Raw genomic sequence first — 19,819 nt, 5'->3', positions numbered from 1 at the left:
TTACCACATTAACAATGTCTAGACTGCATTTCTGATTAATTTAATGTTATCTTCATTGAATTTTTTTTTCAAAAATAAGGACATTTCTATAAGTGACCTCAAACCTTTGAACAGTAGTGCATGATGACAGTGTAATTCATAAATATATATGTATAGCATATTAGCATTTGTTTCAGGTGATGTGGACACAGTTCAAATTGCTTATAGAACAAAACAGAAATATCATGACTTCATGAAATCACTGAGTAAAACGTTATTGGATAAAGAATTGATTAAATCCTGGTGAAGAAACTGATTATTTACTTTTCTGGCAGACATGGAGCAAATAACATTCGTTTGGAGTCATGTTTCTGGCTAATATCTGGCTCTTCTGCTGCCAAATGCTCACAAACTACTCTGTAACTTTGTCTGCCAGACAACGAGATAACAAGCAGCAGAATTTTTGAGACATTTTTGCTGAATAAAGCTTCTTTTTGGTTCAGAGCAATCAGACTAGTGAACCAAAACAGTAAGTGAGACCACACTTCGTCCATACTGGTTTCTCTCTATTGGCTCCAAGTTAGATTTAAAATTGATTTTAAGATATTACTGTTGTTTTGAAGTGATTAAATGGGTTAACACTTCCATATATGTCTGACCTTTAAACTTTGCTCACAGAGGTCTGCTAACCGGATTGAATTTTGAAATTTGCTTTGTTGTTTTTTGTTTAACTGCTTTTCACTGTTGTTCTCAGCTTGACTTAAGGAGGGTGAAAGGTTCTCAGTTCGAGGGAAGCTGCAGAGACAATTAGAAATTCAGCACATATATTCTCACCAAGATTAAATGTAGCAATTAAAAAATTTCTTATTACTGTCACTGAAGCATATAAACACTATAAAAGTGAATCTGTTTCTTGTATGTAAATAATGTGTTTGTACAAGTTTTATGATTTAGGTTTAGCTGTGGATTTACTGAAGCTCTTTTGCAGAACCTTGGAGACTGTAGGGATGAAACCTACTTTATAGAGCTCTGGAAACAAGTAGTGCAAACTGCTGAACAATACAAGGCTGACCCAGAATCTGTAGCCAAATAAAAGAAACCTGAGCAGAACAAAGAGGCTTTTGACGTGTCTTCTATGTACCTATCTTATTTAATTTTAATTATGATCATCTTATTAGCTTAACAATTATTATAATGGATAACTTTAGTAACCATTCCAGATGTGTAACTAATACAGGGTTAAATCAAAAAGCTGTTCATGTGTTCTCATGTACTTCAATAAAAATGAAAATGCAACATGTAATATTTTATGAAATTCTATCCATTACGTTCAACATCGGTACATAAGTATTTGTTGTTCCAACACACAGCATCTCTACAACAGATTGAGCATAGTAAAACAACAAAGTACACACTATATTAGAAATGATAATGTGCAGATAAAGAGAGGGATCATAGACCAGAAATCACAAATCAGTAATGAGCCAAAGATCTACAACACATAGAGTTAATGAGGTTGTCGATGCTGCTTGTGGAGTTGACAGACCTTTAGGGGGACAGGATCACGTTGTTGGACATTCAGAGCCATCTAAACTGGAAAAATGGTGGTGTTGTGGACATTCATGCACTTGGTTACAGTCCTAACTGACCTTCCAGCATCCAGCAGCCAATAGCCTGTTGTCGTCTTTCTCTTGCCATCTGTTTCTTTGTGTAATTTGAATATAGCTGCATTTTAAGGTGACTTTTTACAGTCGCTTGTCAAAGGAGTGTCTGTGACAAGGAAATTATTTAATATAGTGGTCAAGAATTTGCCAGCTGAACAGTAACACATTTTTATTGCACAATAGGCTAAATTTGACAGCAACAACAGAGAATCTGAGCATGCTTTAATCAGTTAAAGTGTGTATGATTTAGGTTTTGCTGTGGATTTAGCTGAAGCTCTTGCCCAGACCCTTAAAGACTGTAGGGATGAAACCTACTTTGCAGAGCTCTGGAAATAAGTGGTGCATTCTGCAGAACAATGCAAGACTGACCCAGAACCTGCTGCCAAAAGAGGGAAACAAAAGACTGGATGGACACAGTGCAAAGTCTCAGCTATGTGGGTGTTTTTTATAAGCCAAACAATGACAGGTTGGACATAAGTGTCTTTTGTATACTTGTAGTAGTAACTATTATTAATAATAAAATTCAAGCAAAAATTAGATAATTTAACAGAAAGCCAATCAGGATTAACAGAAAAAAGAAACAAAATGCAATATATAGGATTTCAATGTAAAGAAACTACACAAACACTAACTGATACAAATGAAATAGTAAAAGCACCCAAATTGCCATAGAATGGAGTCAAAGAGTACGTAATTTAAAGTAGAATTATCTTATGAGTTTTGTCAACTACTAAATGTGCAAAATGCATAACTTGTGCAACTTTTCCAGCCTTTTATTCAATTGGGTGCTACATAAATAGCTGCCCTTACTGTGTATAAGTTGCATGTGTACTTCTACATGGCAGTATTACCAGCATAAGCAAATCTGCAAAGTTTGTTGTGTAGCTAACCTCATTTAAGAGTCATAAAGGGTCTATTTTAATTACTCTTGTGTATCTGGTGCAGGTAGCATATGGAGCAGGTGATCTCCGGGAGGTGACCGCAGGTTTGCAGTCCGCTGGGAGGATCCACTCCGTCCACTGAGCAGGCCGTGACAGCAACATGGAGCCAGAGAGACGCTACTGCGCATGTCCGCGTCTGCACGGACGGAGACAGAGACAGAGAGAGCCACAACAGGAAAAAGTGGCAGAGACAAAGGACCGACAAGCCTTCAGGGGGAGAGGACACAGCAGAGTCCGCTTTTAGACCGGTTTCTGAGCGTCCAGCCGGGACTCCACCGCTGGGAGACGAGCTGGTAAGTGGTTGGTGAGAGAAAATGAAGTTATAGAAGCGTAAAGGAGCCGTTGTGGTTGTGTTTGCTGTGGACACGGAGTCACGTAGAGGAGCCACAAGACTAATGCCAGATATCTGTTACTAACATTTATTAGTTGTATCTGTAGTGTGTCATTTCAGAGTGTAACAGCAGCTGACTGTCTTTAATGTAGCGTTAGCTCGCTAATGTGTGTGTCCTGTGTGGCTGTAGTCACATTTAGCTAGCTTGCTGAACAGCTTGCTTCCTCTATCCAGTCCAAGCTGCTGGAAATGTTTACCTTCTTCTCATTTTGGGCTCTGCTGACCAAGAGGAGCTTTGAGCTTTATATGACATTATCCCAACTAGATATCACCATCAACAGCAAATTCAGCTCTTCAGCTGCCACAATGTTTAAACATTGTGGCAGCAGTTTTTTTTTTTTATCATTCTGGTCCCCTGCTAGATTCTGTTGGGAATTTGTGGCCATTTTTGCCATTTCTAATGACTGAATTATGAGATAACAACTAAATCACAACATGAAACTACAACTTTTCTTTTTGCGTTTCAGGCATCTTTCGCTGCTTAAATCAAACTCCTCGTTACGTCTGTTCCAGTGGAAGTGAGGCTTCATGGTCAGCACTGCGGTGATGGAAAGAACTGCAAACCTATAGGCTGTGGTGGAAAGAGCTGTCAGCACACACGAATACAGAGGATGGAGGAAGTGGAAACACTCAGAGAGTAATGGCAGTTTGATTGACGGCACAGCTGTGGCATTGTTGGAGGAGTAATCTTTCATTTGGGAGCATCCGGAGTATCTTTGTTTGCGATTTCTGCTGGTGATTCCATCTTGAGTTCCTCTTTCTGCCCCCTCCTCTATCTTGCTGACTTCATATCAGTCCTTTAGAGAGAGCAGGTGCTGCTGTGTTGAACAGCCACAGGTCTCTTTACCTTGCAGCCCCCACCTCCTGCTAGACTGTACACAGCAACACACAAGCTCCTCTCTTCCAAGCTGGCTGAGAGGTTGCCATGGCAATGGTTGTCATGATGCCGATGTAGCGTCCTGCAAGTAGTAGTGGTGGAGGTAGTGGTGGAGCTGGAGGTGGTAGTGGCTCCGTCGGCGGTGGTGGTGAACGTCCAGGGATGGGAAGCGCTCCGTATCCAGCCGGTGAGTGGAAGGGGAAGGGGCGAGGCGGCCTGCAGGAGCTGGGCTGTATGCCCTGGAAGGTCAGCAAGCAGAAAGGTGGAGGAGGGGAGGTGGTGGTGGGAGCCGAGGAGAGGAGGTGCAGGGATCCCAGGGACACTCAGCAGCAGGATCTCTCGTCCTCCTCTTCCTCCCTCACCCCCCCAGCTCCTCCCCAGCCGTCTCTGACACCTCCGGCCATTTATCATGAGAAGCAGCGGAGGGAGCTGTGCGCTCTGCACGCGCTCAACAACGTCTTCCAGGACGGGACAGCCTTCAGTCGGGACACTCTGCAGGAGATATACCAGAGGTGAGGATACTGGTATACTGAAATACAATATTTAGGAGGGTTAGTCCCTGTCAAATCAGACAGAATTTAGGAAATATGTTGCTGCGCAGACTCAAAACTAAGTTCTGCAAAATATTTTAACTGAACTTTAAGAACACTTGAAACAGCTTTCCAGTCTTATCTGAAAAGCCGTTTTAAGTGTTCAATATCTCCAGGAATGTGACTTCCAGAGGTATAAAACCTTTTGAGGACAAAGACTGTATTTTTAGTATAAAATATGGATACTTCCACATATACACACATAGGAAATTTCTAGGGCATCAGTACCACCCTTGTTTGAAAATGTTGCACTATTTTCATTTTCAAGTGCCAATAAATAAATCATTTGTGTCTGCTGCAAACAGTTTTGTCTGTGTCCTCACCACGTTTCATAGCAGTGGGAGTTTTATTTTTGAAGACATTGAACCCTTAAAATAACTTCCGACAAAACATGTTATTTTCAAGGTGAAATTTGAAACATTCTCAGGTATGAAAACACATGAAATTTTGAAAATTCTACCAAAATACTTTGCAGAATTTAGTTTCAAGTCACAAACAACAAAATCAGAGATGGCGGAGCAACATCACTATCTGAAATGACACAGAAGGTTCACATGAAGTGTTGTAGACAACCTGTGGATGATCTCTTCTGGTGACTCTTCGCAGACTTTCCCCCAGCACTATGGTGACGCCTCACAAGAAGAGCATGCTGGGAAATGGGAACTATGATGTAAATGTCATCATGGCAGCTCTGCAGACCCGAGGATTTGAGGCAGTTTGGTGGGATAAAAGAAGGTATGTAGGGCAGAAACTAAAACAAATTTTCTTTCACTGAAAATATGGTGTTCATCTTAGGACAGTAATCATGGAAGGTTTTTTTTCTGCACTCATATACATCAGTCTCTTATGTTGCAGCTGCAGTTTATATTTAACTGTTGTTTCCCAAAGTGGTCAATATGAGGTTCAGGCAGTGGAAGCTGTTGTTTGTCGCTTGTTACTTTCTTATCTTAGTGGAGTTCACATGAGGACAGGAAATCTTTCAAGCCACTCTGCCATCTGCAGTAAAGGAGCAAACTTAAATCCTAGAATTTAACAGCAGGTAAATGCTGTAAAAAAGGCTCCCCATGCCTTCTGCGGAGTCCTCGATGACCTCTTTAATTAGTCTTTAGTTCCATTATTTAACAGAATCAAAGAGACAGCGTTATCAGCATCCCTCGTTATCAGTCTTACATGACTGTTGACAGCAGCAGCAGCCACAGACCTGCTTTATCAATAGGACGTATTCCTGTTTTTCTTCCCTCAGCAAAACAGGAACAAAATCAAAGCTGCTCTGAATCTACAAAACAACAGTACAACTCTCTGCTGCTGAATGGTAAAACAATATGGAGATGTAACCTTTTGTATGTCATTAAGGCTTTTATATGTTTAGTTGTTTCAGGATTCCAACCAAAGACTGTGAAAAAACACAGATTATCTCTTACACCTCTCAGTGGAATTATTAAGCTTTTACAACATCCTGAAGATTTCTTGAAAAGAGGAAATATGACATATTTCTTGTTCCATTTCTTGTTTATGAAGTAGCAGTGACCTGAGGCTGTGTTTTGTAACTTCGCTTGTTGGGGATTTTAGCGCAGGAAGCACTGACAGCCGAGAGTGTATCCTCATTTTTCAAAACCTGGAAATACAGAAAACAAACCACAAAGCAAAAGTAAATGTATGTGAACTAGAGCTGCAACAATTAATAAAGTAGCTGTCAAATTCTAAACAAATATGCAGATATTTTGATTAAATTCTCTGATTATAGCTTCGTAAGTTTGAATATTTTCTGGTTTCTCTGCTCCTCTGTGACAGTAAACTCAGTATCCTTGCATTAAACAAGTGTTTTGAAGATGTTATCTCTGAGTTTGGTAAACAGAGATCAGCATTTTTTTACCATATTTCTCAGTTCATAGACCAAACTACTAATTGAGTAATCATGAAAATAGTGGAAAAATAATCAACAATGAAAATTATTGTTGTTTGCAGCCTTAATGCGAATCTGTGTTAGAAATCGACTTTCTAGTAGCAGCTTGCAAATCACAGCTTCTAACTCCAAAGAATAGCACTTCCTAATGACAGCTTAAGGAAAAAGCAAAGTAAATGCACATCAAAAAAAGGACACATCATTTATAATGCAACAACTTGTCCTAATGCAGAACATTGTGTTCTGTTATCAGTGCACTGAGAACAATGTTTTGAGATGTGGTCTGATACTGCAGCGAATTTGTGTCAGTGTTTTGCAGCAGACATTTCAATGCTGGAACCTAAATGCTGAAAGGTCAGCCTTTTGATGCTTAATGGCTGTTTGACTTTTGACGGGTGCAAAGTTTGTACATGTTGCTGCACAAAGTTTCCAGTCAGACAAGCATAACTGTCACCACTGGAAACTGACAAAATGTAAAACACTGTGTGGTGCAGTAAATACTGTGGCTGCAACTATTAATTATTTGCATTTTTGATTAATCTGTTAATCATATTCTTAAGAGAGTGATAAATTGTTTGGTCTTTAAAATGTCAGTTCATGATGAAAAAGCATTTTTTTTCCCCAAAGCCTTAAGTCCTCAACTACTGTGTTTTAGCCACACCCAGAGGAGTAAAGACTCTGGAAATTTTTCTGCCTAAGAAGTTGGAATCAGATCATTTTAACTGTTATTCTTAGAAAATTACTCAAACCGATTTATGTATAGAATTTATGTAGAAGTTTAGAACTAATTGATTATTGGATTCATCTTTGCAACTCTGATAAATCTGTATATAAAATAAAATTTACTGGTGTTAGGCTCAGTGGACTCAGTATCTTTTTTATTCTTAGTGCCAGCTTCTTTTTTCAGTTGTTTCTAAAGAGAAAAGGTGCAGTTCCCTAGAAAAATAACATTGCACCCTGCATGTTTTTTCAGAGCATTTTCTCTTTCTGTGTGGCCACTAGAAAGACCTAGTGTCATCATATGGGCAGGACTTGTCACCCGGGTAACCAAGAAAATGGAATACTATGGGCAATGCAAGTCTCGTATAGAGCGGCAGTTAGAGTGGTAATTTGCTATGAAAATAGTGTTGTAGAAACAAAACCTACGTGCTTCATAGCTTTACTTTGTTGAAGAAGTGCCCCCGACCATTCTTCCTTTTCTGCCAGAGAAAAACGCTAAATGTACACACGCCGTTAAAGAATTTTTCACTGCTGGATGAACACTAACAATAAAATTTCATTTTAATTATTACGCAGAGCAGAGTACTACTCCTGCCCCTCCTGAGGACTGTCTCAAGCAGGCTTCTGGTTTAGGTTCATTTTCACATAATTCTATAATTAATCTTGAACCTATAGTTGTAATGGGATGACCACTTGTAAAACCTATATGGTCAAATGAAGATCTTGCATTACATACTGTAACAGATAACATTTACATCTACAAGAAGAGCACTCAGAGAGCACAGTACTCCACCAAGGCTGCTCAGTTGTATGATTTCTGACAATGGAAATCTTGAAAAAATTTGGGGCAAAAATCACGGCACCATAGAATGTGGTGATTTGATATAGATGTACCCACAAACACAATGACCTTGAGTTGAGCAGAGGCTTGTGTTATGCATGTACATGTTATGCACAGATACTGGATCATGTGACCTAAATATGTAGCGGGCAGCGGGAATTGATGGGACTCAAACACCCCCACAATTTAATACATTTTTCTTATTATTCTAAGTCTGAATAAGTCCACAACGGTCGATTTTTAATAGGATCCGTGGATCAAGATTATAAGCCGCATCACTGCCAAAATCTAATTTCTTGGTTCTTGTGTCATTTCTGACCTTCCCTGAAAATTTCATCTAAATCCTTTAGTCTGTTTTTGAGTAATGTTGCTAACAGACAGACCGACAGACCAATGCTGATCGTAACTTAACTCTGCGAATCCCCCGCCTCATTGGCGGAGTAATAATGCAATTAAATATAATATTCCAATTTCTCCATCATGTTTTCTGATGTTCTCAACTCATCACAAACTTACTATAACTTTATGGAGGTACCTCTAACAATGCAAAAGGGAAGTGTACACAAAGTAAAAACTGCCTTTCTTCCTCCAGGGATGTGGGCAGCATTGAGCTGTCCAACGTGGAGGGCTTCATTCTGAACGTACCGTCCAATCTGCGCTGGGGACCCCTCCGACTGCCACTCAAACGGCAGCACTGGATAGGTGTCAGAGAAGTGGGAGGAGTCTACTACAACCTGGACTCCAAGCTACGTAACCCTCAACCCATTGGCAATCCGGATGAGCTCAGGTGAGCGTGATGGGGAGTGTGTTCATGTGTGTCCACCATGACAGCTACAGTCAGGATTGTTTTACTCTTCTGTTGCTTAGAGTATGTGGGTGATAGCAGTGTCCATGTAGAGGATGTAGCCAAGAAATGCAGTTTGTTCCTCATTAGAGGAAAGTGTAAGGACGACCATACTGATCTGTCTGACAATTTAGTCAAGAGAACAAGATTTATTTATAGCTGCTGACTAGGTAATGTGTTTGGTATTCAGTCTGTTCCATACCTCTGTGACACTGTTAACATATCCTGCTGCTTTCTCAAAGATTAATCATTGAATCACTTCATTACTAGAAGACCTTTTACTCTAAAGCAGCTGCAGGAAGTGTTTAGTTTGAATCAGTACTTCAAACTGCAAACTGTCAAAACTCTGGTAACACAAAGTAGTAGAGCAGTTCAGTGCATGCTGAAACACCAGTCTGCTAGATAGAGATCTGAACAGAAACTTTTAAGGGAAACATAAATCAAATGACTGGAAATGTACCATTACACAGAACTGAGGTTGGTGTAATTGTGCGTAAAGTCATAACTTGGCATTTTCATAGTGATAACCTCCTCCTGTGAGGATGCAGTGGAAATAAAGAATGACAAGGGCATGACATCATGCAGCTAAAAGACCATATCGGTTTATTGTAGTGTTAACAAAATACACCGCAGTAAGCAATCAAGCAGCATCACATTGATGACTTGAATGTTTATATTTTAAAATGTGTGAGGTTAGTTTTTGTCAAATTTGGGAGATATCTCTTCACGGTCCCCCTAGCTGTCCAATTTCTCTGTGCAGGAGGGCTGTAGCTAAGGATTTTTTTTTACTGTTGATTAATCTACTTGTATATTTTTTTACATGTCCTTTTTTTTCTTGTTCAGTTGATTAGTTGTTTGGTCTAGAAGTCCAGAATTCAATCAGTGTTTCCCAAAGGCCAAAATGATGTCCTCAAGTGTCTTGTTTAGTATATAACCCCAAAATATTCAGTGTACTGTTGTACAGGAGGAAAGACACCGGAATATATTAAATTTAAGGCTTATTTTCTTTAACAAAATTACTCAAACCGATTATTCAAAAAAATTCAGAAAAGTTGCCGATTAGTTTATTCGTTGACAACTAATCAGTTATTTGATTGCTTCAGTACTATGGTGCAGTGAAAAAACATTTGGTGTTTGGACTGAGTCACACAACACTCTTCCAGCAGGATGCTTTTCACAGGATAAGAGGGAAAGAGAAGCACTGGTAGTGAGAAGAACTGTAAATCTTTCACATGCTTAAAATTGCTCCGACAATGAATGCAACAGAGTTATGTGACAATCAGTGTACGTTTGTCTGTCTGTCCGTGTGCAACATTACTCAAAAACGGACCAACGGATCTGGATGAAATTTTCAGAGAAAGTCAGAAATGACACAAGGACCACCTGATTCGATTTTGGCAGTGATGCGGCTTACAGTCTGGATCAATGGATTTGTTAAAGATTTCTATATCATTGCGAGATTGTGGCAGGGTGTCACTGTAACTATGACAACAAGTGAACTTTACATTAGCTGCCTGCTGACGATCACTTGATTGCGGTCCTACTACAAATCCATCGCTGCAGACTTATCGGGACTTATCTGTTGGAAATCATACAACGACTGAGCAGCCTTGGCAGAGTACTGTGCTCTCTGTAGCCCCTTTTCAATCAAGCTGGTTCTAGTTCGGAGCCAGTGTCCGACTTAGCACCAGTTCTTTGTGTTTCCACCAACTAAGCACCTTCTCCAGGCTCCAAAAACTGGTGCTTTTCAGGCACCAGCTCTTTGCTGGGCCAGAGTTACAAACTGAGTATGTCATGGGTTGGGTACGGGGTTACAGTGACCAACGATCAACGGTGAAAACGCCATCGTCGCTGTTGCCTATGACTGCGATGAAAACAGGTAGCTACTAACAGTTTGATTATTTGTTTGTGGATCGCAATGTAGGCTTGCAGCGTCACGAATGGCACTTCTATGGTTACGATGTGCAATTGTTGTTGAATGGCTACACATGCAGTGACGTACTGACGTTTTATGGTGATGCAATGGCGTAACTCTAACTTGGCTCCTTGCCAATAGAAAAGCAAACCAGTTCTTGGGAGGCACAAGATTTAAACCAACAAAGCACCAGCACTGAACTAGCACCTGGTTCTTTTTGGTCGAAAATGGGTGTGAATAATTCTTGTTTGAATATGCTAATGAGCTAAATCTCAGCAGTTTTTATCTAGAATTACAGACTGCACCTTTAAAGCTGAAATGAATAATATTTTTTGCATCAACAGTGGTTCACAGTATAATGTGAAAGGGATCCATGACAAACCCACATAAACTTATCACTAGACTCCGTGGTTCTTCTCAAACCCTGCAGAGCTTTTTTGCATCTTTGAGCTTTTCGTTTTGTTTTTCAACCAGAACACTACCTGGTTCCCAGATGTAGCAAACAGCTGAGTTTCTTATTTTTTTGGCTCTTTTTTCTTTTTTTTTCTAACAAAACGCTCTAATAACTGATAACTATGATAGCAAACATTCTAAGTTAAACTAGTAATTGCGTAGCATTTAGCGGCTAAAGCAACAGAGTTAAGAAGGAAGTAAATATTGGACTTGCATTCATTTGGTGAGACAACTCCTGTGTTGTTTGCTAGCACATAGCAACTTTTTAAAACCCCTAAATATACTCCACACAAACAGCTGTAGATTTTCTTGTTATATTACTTCTCTGTCCTGCTGGATTCCACTTGGAAAACACTCTGGCTTACATGCACAGTAGTACATTCCCTGACATATACACTACTGTTGAGCATTCACAAACTTGATCTTGTAGCACAGCTGCTGCACAAAGGACATATTTTGGCCTGCACGCGGATTTGTGAATCCACGCGGACTCCTTTCGACTTCACGAAAAACTATGGAATTACTAAGTTTATGTCACAAAGATCCTCGAGTACTTAGACACAGAAAGTACAACACTGAGCGTAAAGGCTCATTGTTGTGTTTTTGAGTTATTTTGTTGCCCCCAAGTGGCCAAAATGTCAATTAATGCAGCTATAAATCCACCTTAAGTTGTCTAGTGGATTGTTTAATTCAAATGTTTTCTTTTCACTGTCATAACTGTGGTTGTTCTGTCTTCTTTTGGTTTTACCACACACCCAGGAAGTTTCTCCGCCAGCAGCTGCGTGGGAAGAACTGTGAACTCCTATTAGTCGTCTCCGAAGAAGTGGAGGCTCACCAAACGTGGCGGTCTGATGGCTAACGGTTTAACCAGCCAATCACAGCTCTAACCGGGCCAACAGGCCAATCACAGAATAAACAAGAGAGGAAGTAGCGTTGTGCACAGCCAATCGCATCGATGCACACTTGCAGATGTATTTTTTTTCTCCCCCTTTTTTTGGGTTTTGTTTACATGGCCCTTGCTGGACGCTTATCCGATAAGATACAATGCAATGAAGGAAGCAAACACTTTACAGGGAGAATCAAAGAATCACAGTCCTTTCTCACAACACAGTTAAGACTTACAAAATGTTATCCTGTTTCTGCTATTGTTGTGTTTTTATACATATTGATACATATTTTTCAGTGTCGGTTTCAATCTGTTTTTTTTTTTCTTCCTTTTTTACTTTTCAAGTTTCCAAAGCCGTGGGAGGTCAGGCTTTCTGAAAATTGCTGTGTTGATCTGCCTGTCTCCTTCAGTGGTCCTCCCTGCTTCAGCCATGATGTTCACTGATGTGTCTTCGTGTTTCTGTCTCTCCCTTCATGTCGTGGATCACTGTCTGTATCCTTCACTTTCACCAAAGCGTGCCCTTCCTTGCCTCATTGTGACTCCATCTCTCCCCTCTTCCTGTTCCCGTTTCATATCACAGGTCACACTGTGATTTATCACGTTGCCAACTTTGTATTTCAACACTTCCCAAACACTTCTGGCACAGGCTGAGCCTTTACTATAGAGTCTGTGCCAACGCAACAGTTTTATATGGCAACAAAACAATGCAACACCCAGGCCAAGCACTCCCTCTAGTGGATGTTTGTCTCAGTTTAATTCCAAGGAGAAGAAGCAACGTCATTCTCTTTTTTTTTTTTTTTTTTTTTTTTTTAAATTTGTTCACATTGAAATGGTTACTGTAAAGTGATGAAATTTACTTATCATCAAGTAAGTATTGCAATACTAACAATAATTGCCCTTTAGTAGAATTATTCTGTATCAGGATATAATAATCATCAAGTTAGGGCGATAATAAATACTGCTGTCTAAATTATTGATAAAATCAAATGCAGCAAAATTAGACAACTTGACCATACTTTGTATTTCTATGTTCAGTTCCCGTATAACATTTCATCTTTTGGTTGAGAAAAAGAACTCTACTAAACAGCCTCAGCTCAAGCTCTTGTTTCTTGCTTGCTCTGGAGCTTTTTACCATATCATATTGTCTTCATCAGTAGATTGAGTATACTCTGTCGCACGGCTTCAGGGGTTCTACTAAATACAGGTGGAGGTGCTTGAGCAGTGAACCACTGGTGTCTGAGCTTTTTAGCAGAGCTGAAGTGATTTGTATTATCAGTCAGCCTACGGATAATTAAAGCTGGGATAGGCAGTGTTTTCTACACTAAATAACACTAAATGGCTTTTCAGGCAGATTAGATGCGAAAGTATAAAGAGCAGTAGCTGGCAGTGAGAGAAGGATGTGGTGATAATGAGTTAAACAGAAGCGTTTGACTGAGGAGAGCAGGTTTGAATCTTGTGTAAAGCTCCAAGTGGATGTTGACTCTGACTCGACTGTTTTTGCATGTTTGAAGCATGTGATTATTCCTGTGTTTGTGTGGTGGAAGGTCTGGCAGATCAGAGAGAAGAGCAGTAGGACTCATTTAAGTAATTTCCAAATCAAAATTTCCAAGAATTTTCTGATTACTTATACATGAATTAAGGCTTGTTTTTGTAGTCTGATCAAATTTTTTGTGATTTTGGACTGTTAGCCTGACAAAACAAAGGGTTTTTTTTTTTTAAATTAGTTGTATTTTTGTACTTTATGTGGGCCTGTATTTGACAAGACAGTGACAAGAGATAGGAAACTGGAATAGAGATTAAAGGAATAGAATGTAGGGTCAGCCAAAATATAAAGCTGGGCAAATTGTGATGGACATTTTTCATAAATTTCGGAAACTGTGCGTAAAACTGGGATGAGCAATATCTTTTTTTTGGCGTCACTGGGGAAAATTCCATATTAACTTTTCAGCATGTTGTAATCCAAGTGGTCTGAGAGGAAACTGGACCCCTGCACCTCCTTGTGGCCGTTTGAAATCTTTAGAAAAGTAGTATAAAGTGCAGTGAGTGAAGGATGTGATGGCACAATGGGTTAGACAGCAAACTTTCTCTCAAGTGGTGTTTGAACTGAATTGTGAAACCAAGCAGTCCTTGATGGGGTTTTTTGGCCTTTGCCTGATTTCTGCTTATCCCAGCTTTGATTAATAACAGGAATTGGTAGATAGGTGCAGCCTTGCTTTTCAGCACATGTGGTTAAAAGACAACTGAGCAAACCGAGTCCTCTGATGAGGACTATGTGATGTGGTCAAAAGCTCCAGAAATGTGAGCAAGTGGACTTTGAATTCCAAAAACAGAGTTTGTCCCTCAAATATTGTCAATATGAAGAAATCATTTTTATTTTCTATTTCATACACTTCTACCTAATTACAACCACAATCATTTCTTACGCAGTTATAAAGCAACGATTCACAGACAGAGGACAAAAAAAATGCACACTAATAAGCGTGACATTCATTGATTGTTGTAGTTTTTTTCATTTATTATTATTTTTTTTAAATTCTTTTGGCTCCAACACTCATCCAAAGGGTCACCACCACAGCAGCCCTCTGTAGCACCAGAGCTCAGGCCTTCTCCTCATCCTCTTCTCAAATGTCTTCTGTCAAACCTGCCAAACAGCTCTGAGAGGATGTCATTGATTGTCCCAACAAGTCGTGCACAGTCAGAAGTGGTGGTTGTGTCAAGTTTCAGTGTAAGGGGGATTTTGGTGGTTAGTTGGGTGGAGAAAAAAAAGTTTGAGAATCTAACAGGAGGAGAGATGGGGAGCAGAACGTCTCGGTGGTGAATAATCTAGACAAAGAAAATGATTTGGAAAGCGAAAGTTGAGAGGCTGGCTAGTGATGAAATATCCAGTCGGGCGTGTGTTGTGTTCAAATATTGTAAAATGAGCCTTATGAGAGATTTCGCTGTTGTAGCTTTCAGATTTATCAGTTTAAATGTTTATACTATATACTGTATGTATTGTCTGTTAATGACAATATTGGCCTTAACTTGTTTACATAAAAGATATATGTGTTGCTCTGAAAGATTAAAAGGGGCTGTGCAGTTTGACGCCATTTCAGGAGATTAATTCCAAAGCAGTAGTTTATCATAAATTTAGAGGAGAAACATGCTGATGCTCGTCTAATACAGAGAGCAACTTAATCTGTAATGACGTTTTCACTTTTGCCGCCAAGGACTTTATGTTATTTACAAAAGTTTGAAATAGTATGACTTTTATAAAGAAAAGATCACACGATTTCAGTGGTGCATGTCTTATTTTGAATTGCATTCTTCTACTCCAGCCCAATCTGTAGACCTGTAATGTCACATTATATCCAACCTGCATTGGAACATCAGAGAAGTTGTCATTAATTTGCTGAAAGTTGTCAAACCAATCGCATCATGAAGAGTCGCACATTTGCTTTCTTTTTTCTTTTTTGCCATGACAATCCATTCAGACCTTCCTACTTAAGGAATCCTGATTGTCACTGTATTATTTTTTCTTTTGCATAAAAATAAAATGCTTATAATGGCACTTTATGAATAAGCCAGAGTGTGGGTGTGTTACATGGGTTATTATTTGCTTTTAAAAGGGGGTATTGTTGAGTTGTGAAGCAGAATGCTCCTCTTTTCAAACTATTCCAGTAGTATGGTCAGATGTGGAAATAAGCTATTTTACGACACTGAAGAACTATACATTAATAGAACTTTGCTTTACTTTAATATTTTCAGTTTATACTACTTTTACCCCTACATTTCAGGGTCGGGAAATAGAGGGAAATATTGCAATTACACTTTTTGTCTGTTATTGCTTTAAAGAGCTTCAATTTCAAGCTGCTTTTCAAAAGTTCATTTAGCATTGTTTATGAGGGCCCTTGTTGCATTTTAGAACCCCAATATTCCCTCAAAATTTATGATTACTTAATTTGAACGCAATGTATGAAACTATCAGAACCACTGGAGGTCGCTAGAGCATCTCAGACCAAAGTCACTTTAATTTACAACCAGAAAATTTGTGTACATGAGGAGCTACAAGAAAAAAAAAATACAACCACAACCATTAGTCCACACTCGCATTGTAAAAGATATTCACTGGCAGTAAAGATGTGTTGTCAGTTCGAGGATTGTTATCTTCAATTACTCTTACTCTAAGTCCATGACAGCGGAATAAATAGGCAGACAGTGAAAGAGACATGGAGAAAGAGAGACAGAGGAGAGCAGCAAAACAGCAGCACAGACTTTTATTGAACTGAAATGAAACAAGTGCACCTCCATCCACCCATTAGGTAGACCTGCTGTATCCTGTAGATGCTTGTGGATGTCTCAAGCCTACAAGTGCACATTAATTAAATGAATTTAAAAAAAAAAAAAAAATACTTGATTTGTAAATTCAGTGTTTTTGTAACTAGTACTTACAACAGCTGCTCTCACAAAGTAACCTCTGTTTCATGCCTAATTCATGTAGTTGGGACTTGCACTAAAAGGTCAAAAGTTTGGACACACCTTCTCATCCAATGGTTTTTATTTATTTGTATTATTTTCTACATTGTAGATTGATGCTTAAGATGAACACTTTTTTTTTTACAACATAATTCCATGTGTATACTTTTATAGTTTTGATGTCTTCAGTATTAACCTACAATGTATAAAATGATTAAATAAAAACCATTGAATGAGAAGGGGTGTCCAAACTTTTGGTTGGTAGTGTGCGTCTTAGCCTTAAACTTTCACCGTCTCAGTCTGTTGTGTAAAAAATGAGCTGTCATCTGACTGTGTGCTTCCAGAAGCTCAAACAGCTTTATACTCACAGTAAACATCTTGACGTAACAAAATCTGACTGGATGTAGTTGGATATCATTGTATTTCTGGCATAATGAATTTTGCACTTGACATACTGAAGCTGCATTCCAGGTCACCTACTTTTTCTTTTTACTTTTAGTACAAACTACAGCTGACCTCACAGAGTGCATACCGTTTTTTGCAGTATGCATACAATTGGGACCTGCTACTTAATCATAATGCACTGCCTGGCTGAAAAAAGAAGTTGCACACTCTAATATTTTGTTGAACTGCCTTTAGCTTTGACTATGGCACACGTTCGCCATGGCATCATTTCCATAAGCTTCTGCAATGTCACAGCATTTATTTCTGTCCAAACATGCATTAATTTTCTACCACGATCTTATATTAATATAGGAGAGTTGGACCGCTGCGCAAAGTCTTCTCCAGCGCATCCCAAAGATTCTCAATGGGGCTGAGGTCTGGACTCTGTGGCCGATCCATGTATGAAAATGACGTCTGATGCTCCCTGATCCACTCATTCACAATGTGAGCCCCATGAATCCTGACATCGTCATCTTGGAATCATCAGGGAAGAAAAACTCCATTAATGGAAAGACCTGGTCATTCAGTATATTCAGGTAGTCAGCTGACCTCATTCTTTGGGAACATAACATTGCTGAACCTGACCAAAACCAGATCATAACTCTAACCCCCACAGGCTGGTAGACACTAGACATGATGAGTGCATCACTTCATCCTCCTTTCTTCTTACCCTGATGCCCCCATTACTTTGGAACAAGGTAAATCTGGACTCATCAGACCACATGACCGACCACATTTGTTCCTCGAAGATGATGGTTCTCCAGGTTTTAATGATGCGTTGGACAGTTCTTAACCTGATTTTAGTAGTTTCAGAAATCTCCTTAGTTGTTTTCTTTGCTTGATGCAGGCCAATAATTTGACCCTGCTGAGACAGAGTAACATCCTTTCCACGACCACAGGATATGTCTTCTGACATAGTTGTTCAAGAAATGAGAAGCTCTTCACTGCATCAGCTAAGGTTAAATAAATTGTTGCAGCTGAAACATATTCATCTCTGCAGTATTCAATGGAAGGCTCTTATCTATTTGCTTAGTTAAATCCAGGTGGCAACTTTCTTTTTGGCCAGGCAGTGTGTTTTGCCTTAAGCTTTGACTGTCACAGTCTGTAGTGCAGAATGAGCTGTCATCTGTCCCTGCACTCTCGGACGAGTCACTGCAACGCATGTGACAAAACTGAGTAGAGAATTGTGAGTTGGAATGACCAGAGAAACACACTGGCTTGCATGCTGCAAAATCCGACTGGACATTAGTTCTACATCTGGGTATTTTTGGCATTATGGCACTTGATGTATGGGAACACACTAAGATTGTGTTCTAAATCACACACTTGTTCTTTTTTACTTTCAGTACATTCTACAGCTTACAAAGTACGTGCTGTGTCATGCAGTATGTATACAAGTTGGACTACATACAGCATTTGAAGCACTATATATTGAGACACACTAAATCACTTTCCACTATACTATACTGTATGGTAGTATGGATCCAGTTACAAACCACATATAGGAGTCTGATTTCGTTCTCAAAGAGGCACCATTACTCCATTATAGTTTACATCAGGGGTGTCTAACATACGGCCCACGGGCCAAAACCGACCCGCAAGAGGGTCCAATCCGGCCTGCGGGAAGACTTTAAGACATTAACTGCAATTTTTCAATAAAAATACCTGCTATTTTAGATTTGTTCATGCACTGCCACAACTTTTATGTATAAATTTTATACATTTACAAGGCAGAAGGACAACTTAATCTTCTTCCTTAATAGTTCCCACTTTAGGTTGTGTGGTGTAGTAGTCAGGATTACTACACAGATGTGGAAATGAACGTAAATTGAAAATAAACTCTAGGTTTTGACAAGTTGTTTCAATCATAAAGTAAAATACTATATTGCTCAGTTCCAGATATCTGTGACTGAATGTTTTGTGCCTTTGTAGACACACAGTGATCTGTAAGTTGTAACAATGCAGAAATGATCAACTGAGGCATAATACTGTTGAAATTAAACTTAATCTTATTAAGAAACTTCAGTTTGTTCATATTGTTTTGTAAAAAGACAGTTCATTGAATGTGAACATTTTCAGAATTTATTTATTTATTTATTTTTTTTTTTAATGAAACAAAGGGAAAAATTTGGAGTTGTGATTATTTGTAGGTTATTATGCTGTGATTTTACTGGTCCAACCCACTTGAGGTCAAATCGAGCTACATGTGGTCCCTGAACTAAAATGAGTTTGACACCGCTGGTGTACATAGTAGATTGGTTGCCTGTGGTTTGGGTTGTAAAGAGGGTTGTCCACTATTTGCAAGGTTGCAGGGTCAGTCCCCTGCCTCTTGGGCAAGACACTGACACCAAAGTTACAACGTACTTTGAGTATCACTAAGGTAGAAAAACGCTATATAAGTGCAGACCATTCAGATATTTGTTTGATGCAGGTTTAAATAAGCACTAAAAAAAATCGAATATTTGGTTGAAAAAAACTGATACTTGACAAGGAAAAAAAGCTTTTTTTTCTACCCTTTTATTCAATTCCTGACCCTTCAGCATCTTGTGACCCTTTTGTGGGTCGCGAACCGTACTTTAGACACCAGTGTTTGACCGCCTGTGTTAGTTAAAGCAAGCAGCAGCACCAGTTGAATGTTGTTTCTTCGCTGGGCTGATGCGGTCTCCAGTGTTTTCAGTTTCCTCTCTCTCTCTCTCTCTCTACTCTTAACATTACAGGATGATGGGGCAGCCGGCGGCGCGCGCGGACTCATCGTAACCGGGGGAGCGCGCTTCGGGAAATCGGGCGCGCGCCAAGCGGTGTGCAGATGTGTCGCAGATTTTGTAAAGTCACCGGACGCACGGAAACGTCCAGCACTGGGAAGTGTGTGTGGACAAATGGGCCCGTGAAGTGCGTGTGCGGGAGGTAAACACACCG

General features: G+C 39.5%; 1 protein-coding gene across 3 annotated transcripts; it reads left to right on the top strand.

The window, feature by feature from the left end:
* Positions 1–2,718: 2,718 nt before the first annotated feature.
* josd1 (Josephin domain containing 1) lies at positions 2,719–19,751 on the top strand. Of its 3 annotated transcripts, none has more exons than XM_035952236.2 (5): positions 2,719–2,877; positions 3,443–4,364; positions 5,049–5,177; positions 8,499–8,693; positions 19,621–19,751. In XM_035952236.2, the coding sequence occupies exons 2-5, from the start codon at positions 4,015–4,017 to the stop codon at positions 19,658–19,660; spliced, it is 714 nt and encodes a 237-aa protein (XP_035808129.1). In that variant the 5' UTR covers positions 2,719–2,877; positions 3,443–4,014; the 3' UTR covers positions 19,661–19,751. The 3 variants fall into 3 exon arrangements, with proteins under 3 accessions (XP_035808129.1, XP_035808128.1, XP_023134759.1); XM_035952235.2 differs by lacking the exon at positions 19,621–19,751 and adding an exon at positions 17,216–18,938; XM_023278991.3 differs by lacking the exon at positions 19,621–19,751 and adding an exon at positions 11,878–12,864.
* Positions 19,752–19,819: the final 68 nt, after the last annotated feature.

Source organism: Amphiprion ocellaris, chromosome 18 (genome assembly GCF_022539595.1).
Source record: "Amphiprion ocellaris isolate individual 3 ecotype Okinawa chromosome 18, ASM2253959v1, whole genome shotgun sequence".
NCBI classification, from domain to species: Eukaryota; Metazoa; Chordata; class Actinopteri; family Pomacentridae; genus Amphiprion; species Amphiprion ocellaris.
The sequence above is the reverse complement of the archived record's forward strand: the minus strand, read 5'-3'. Positions and strand labels throughout refer to the sequence as shown.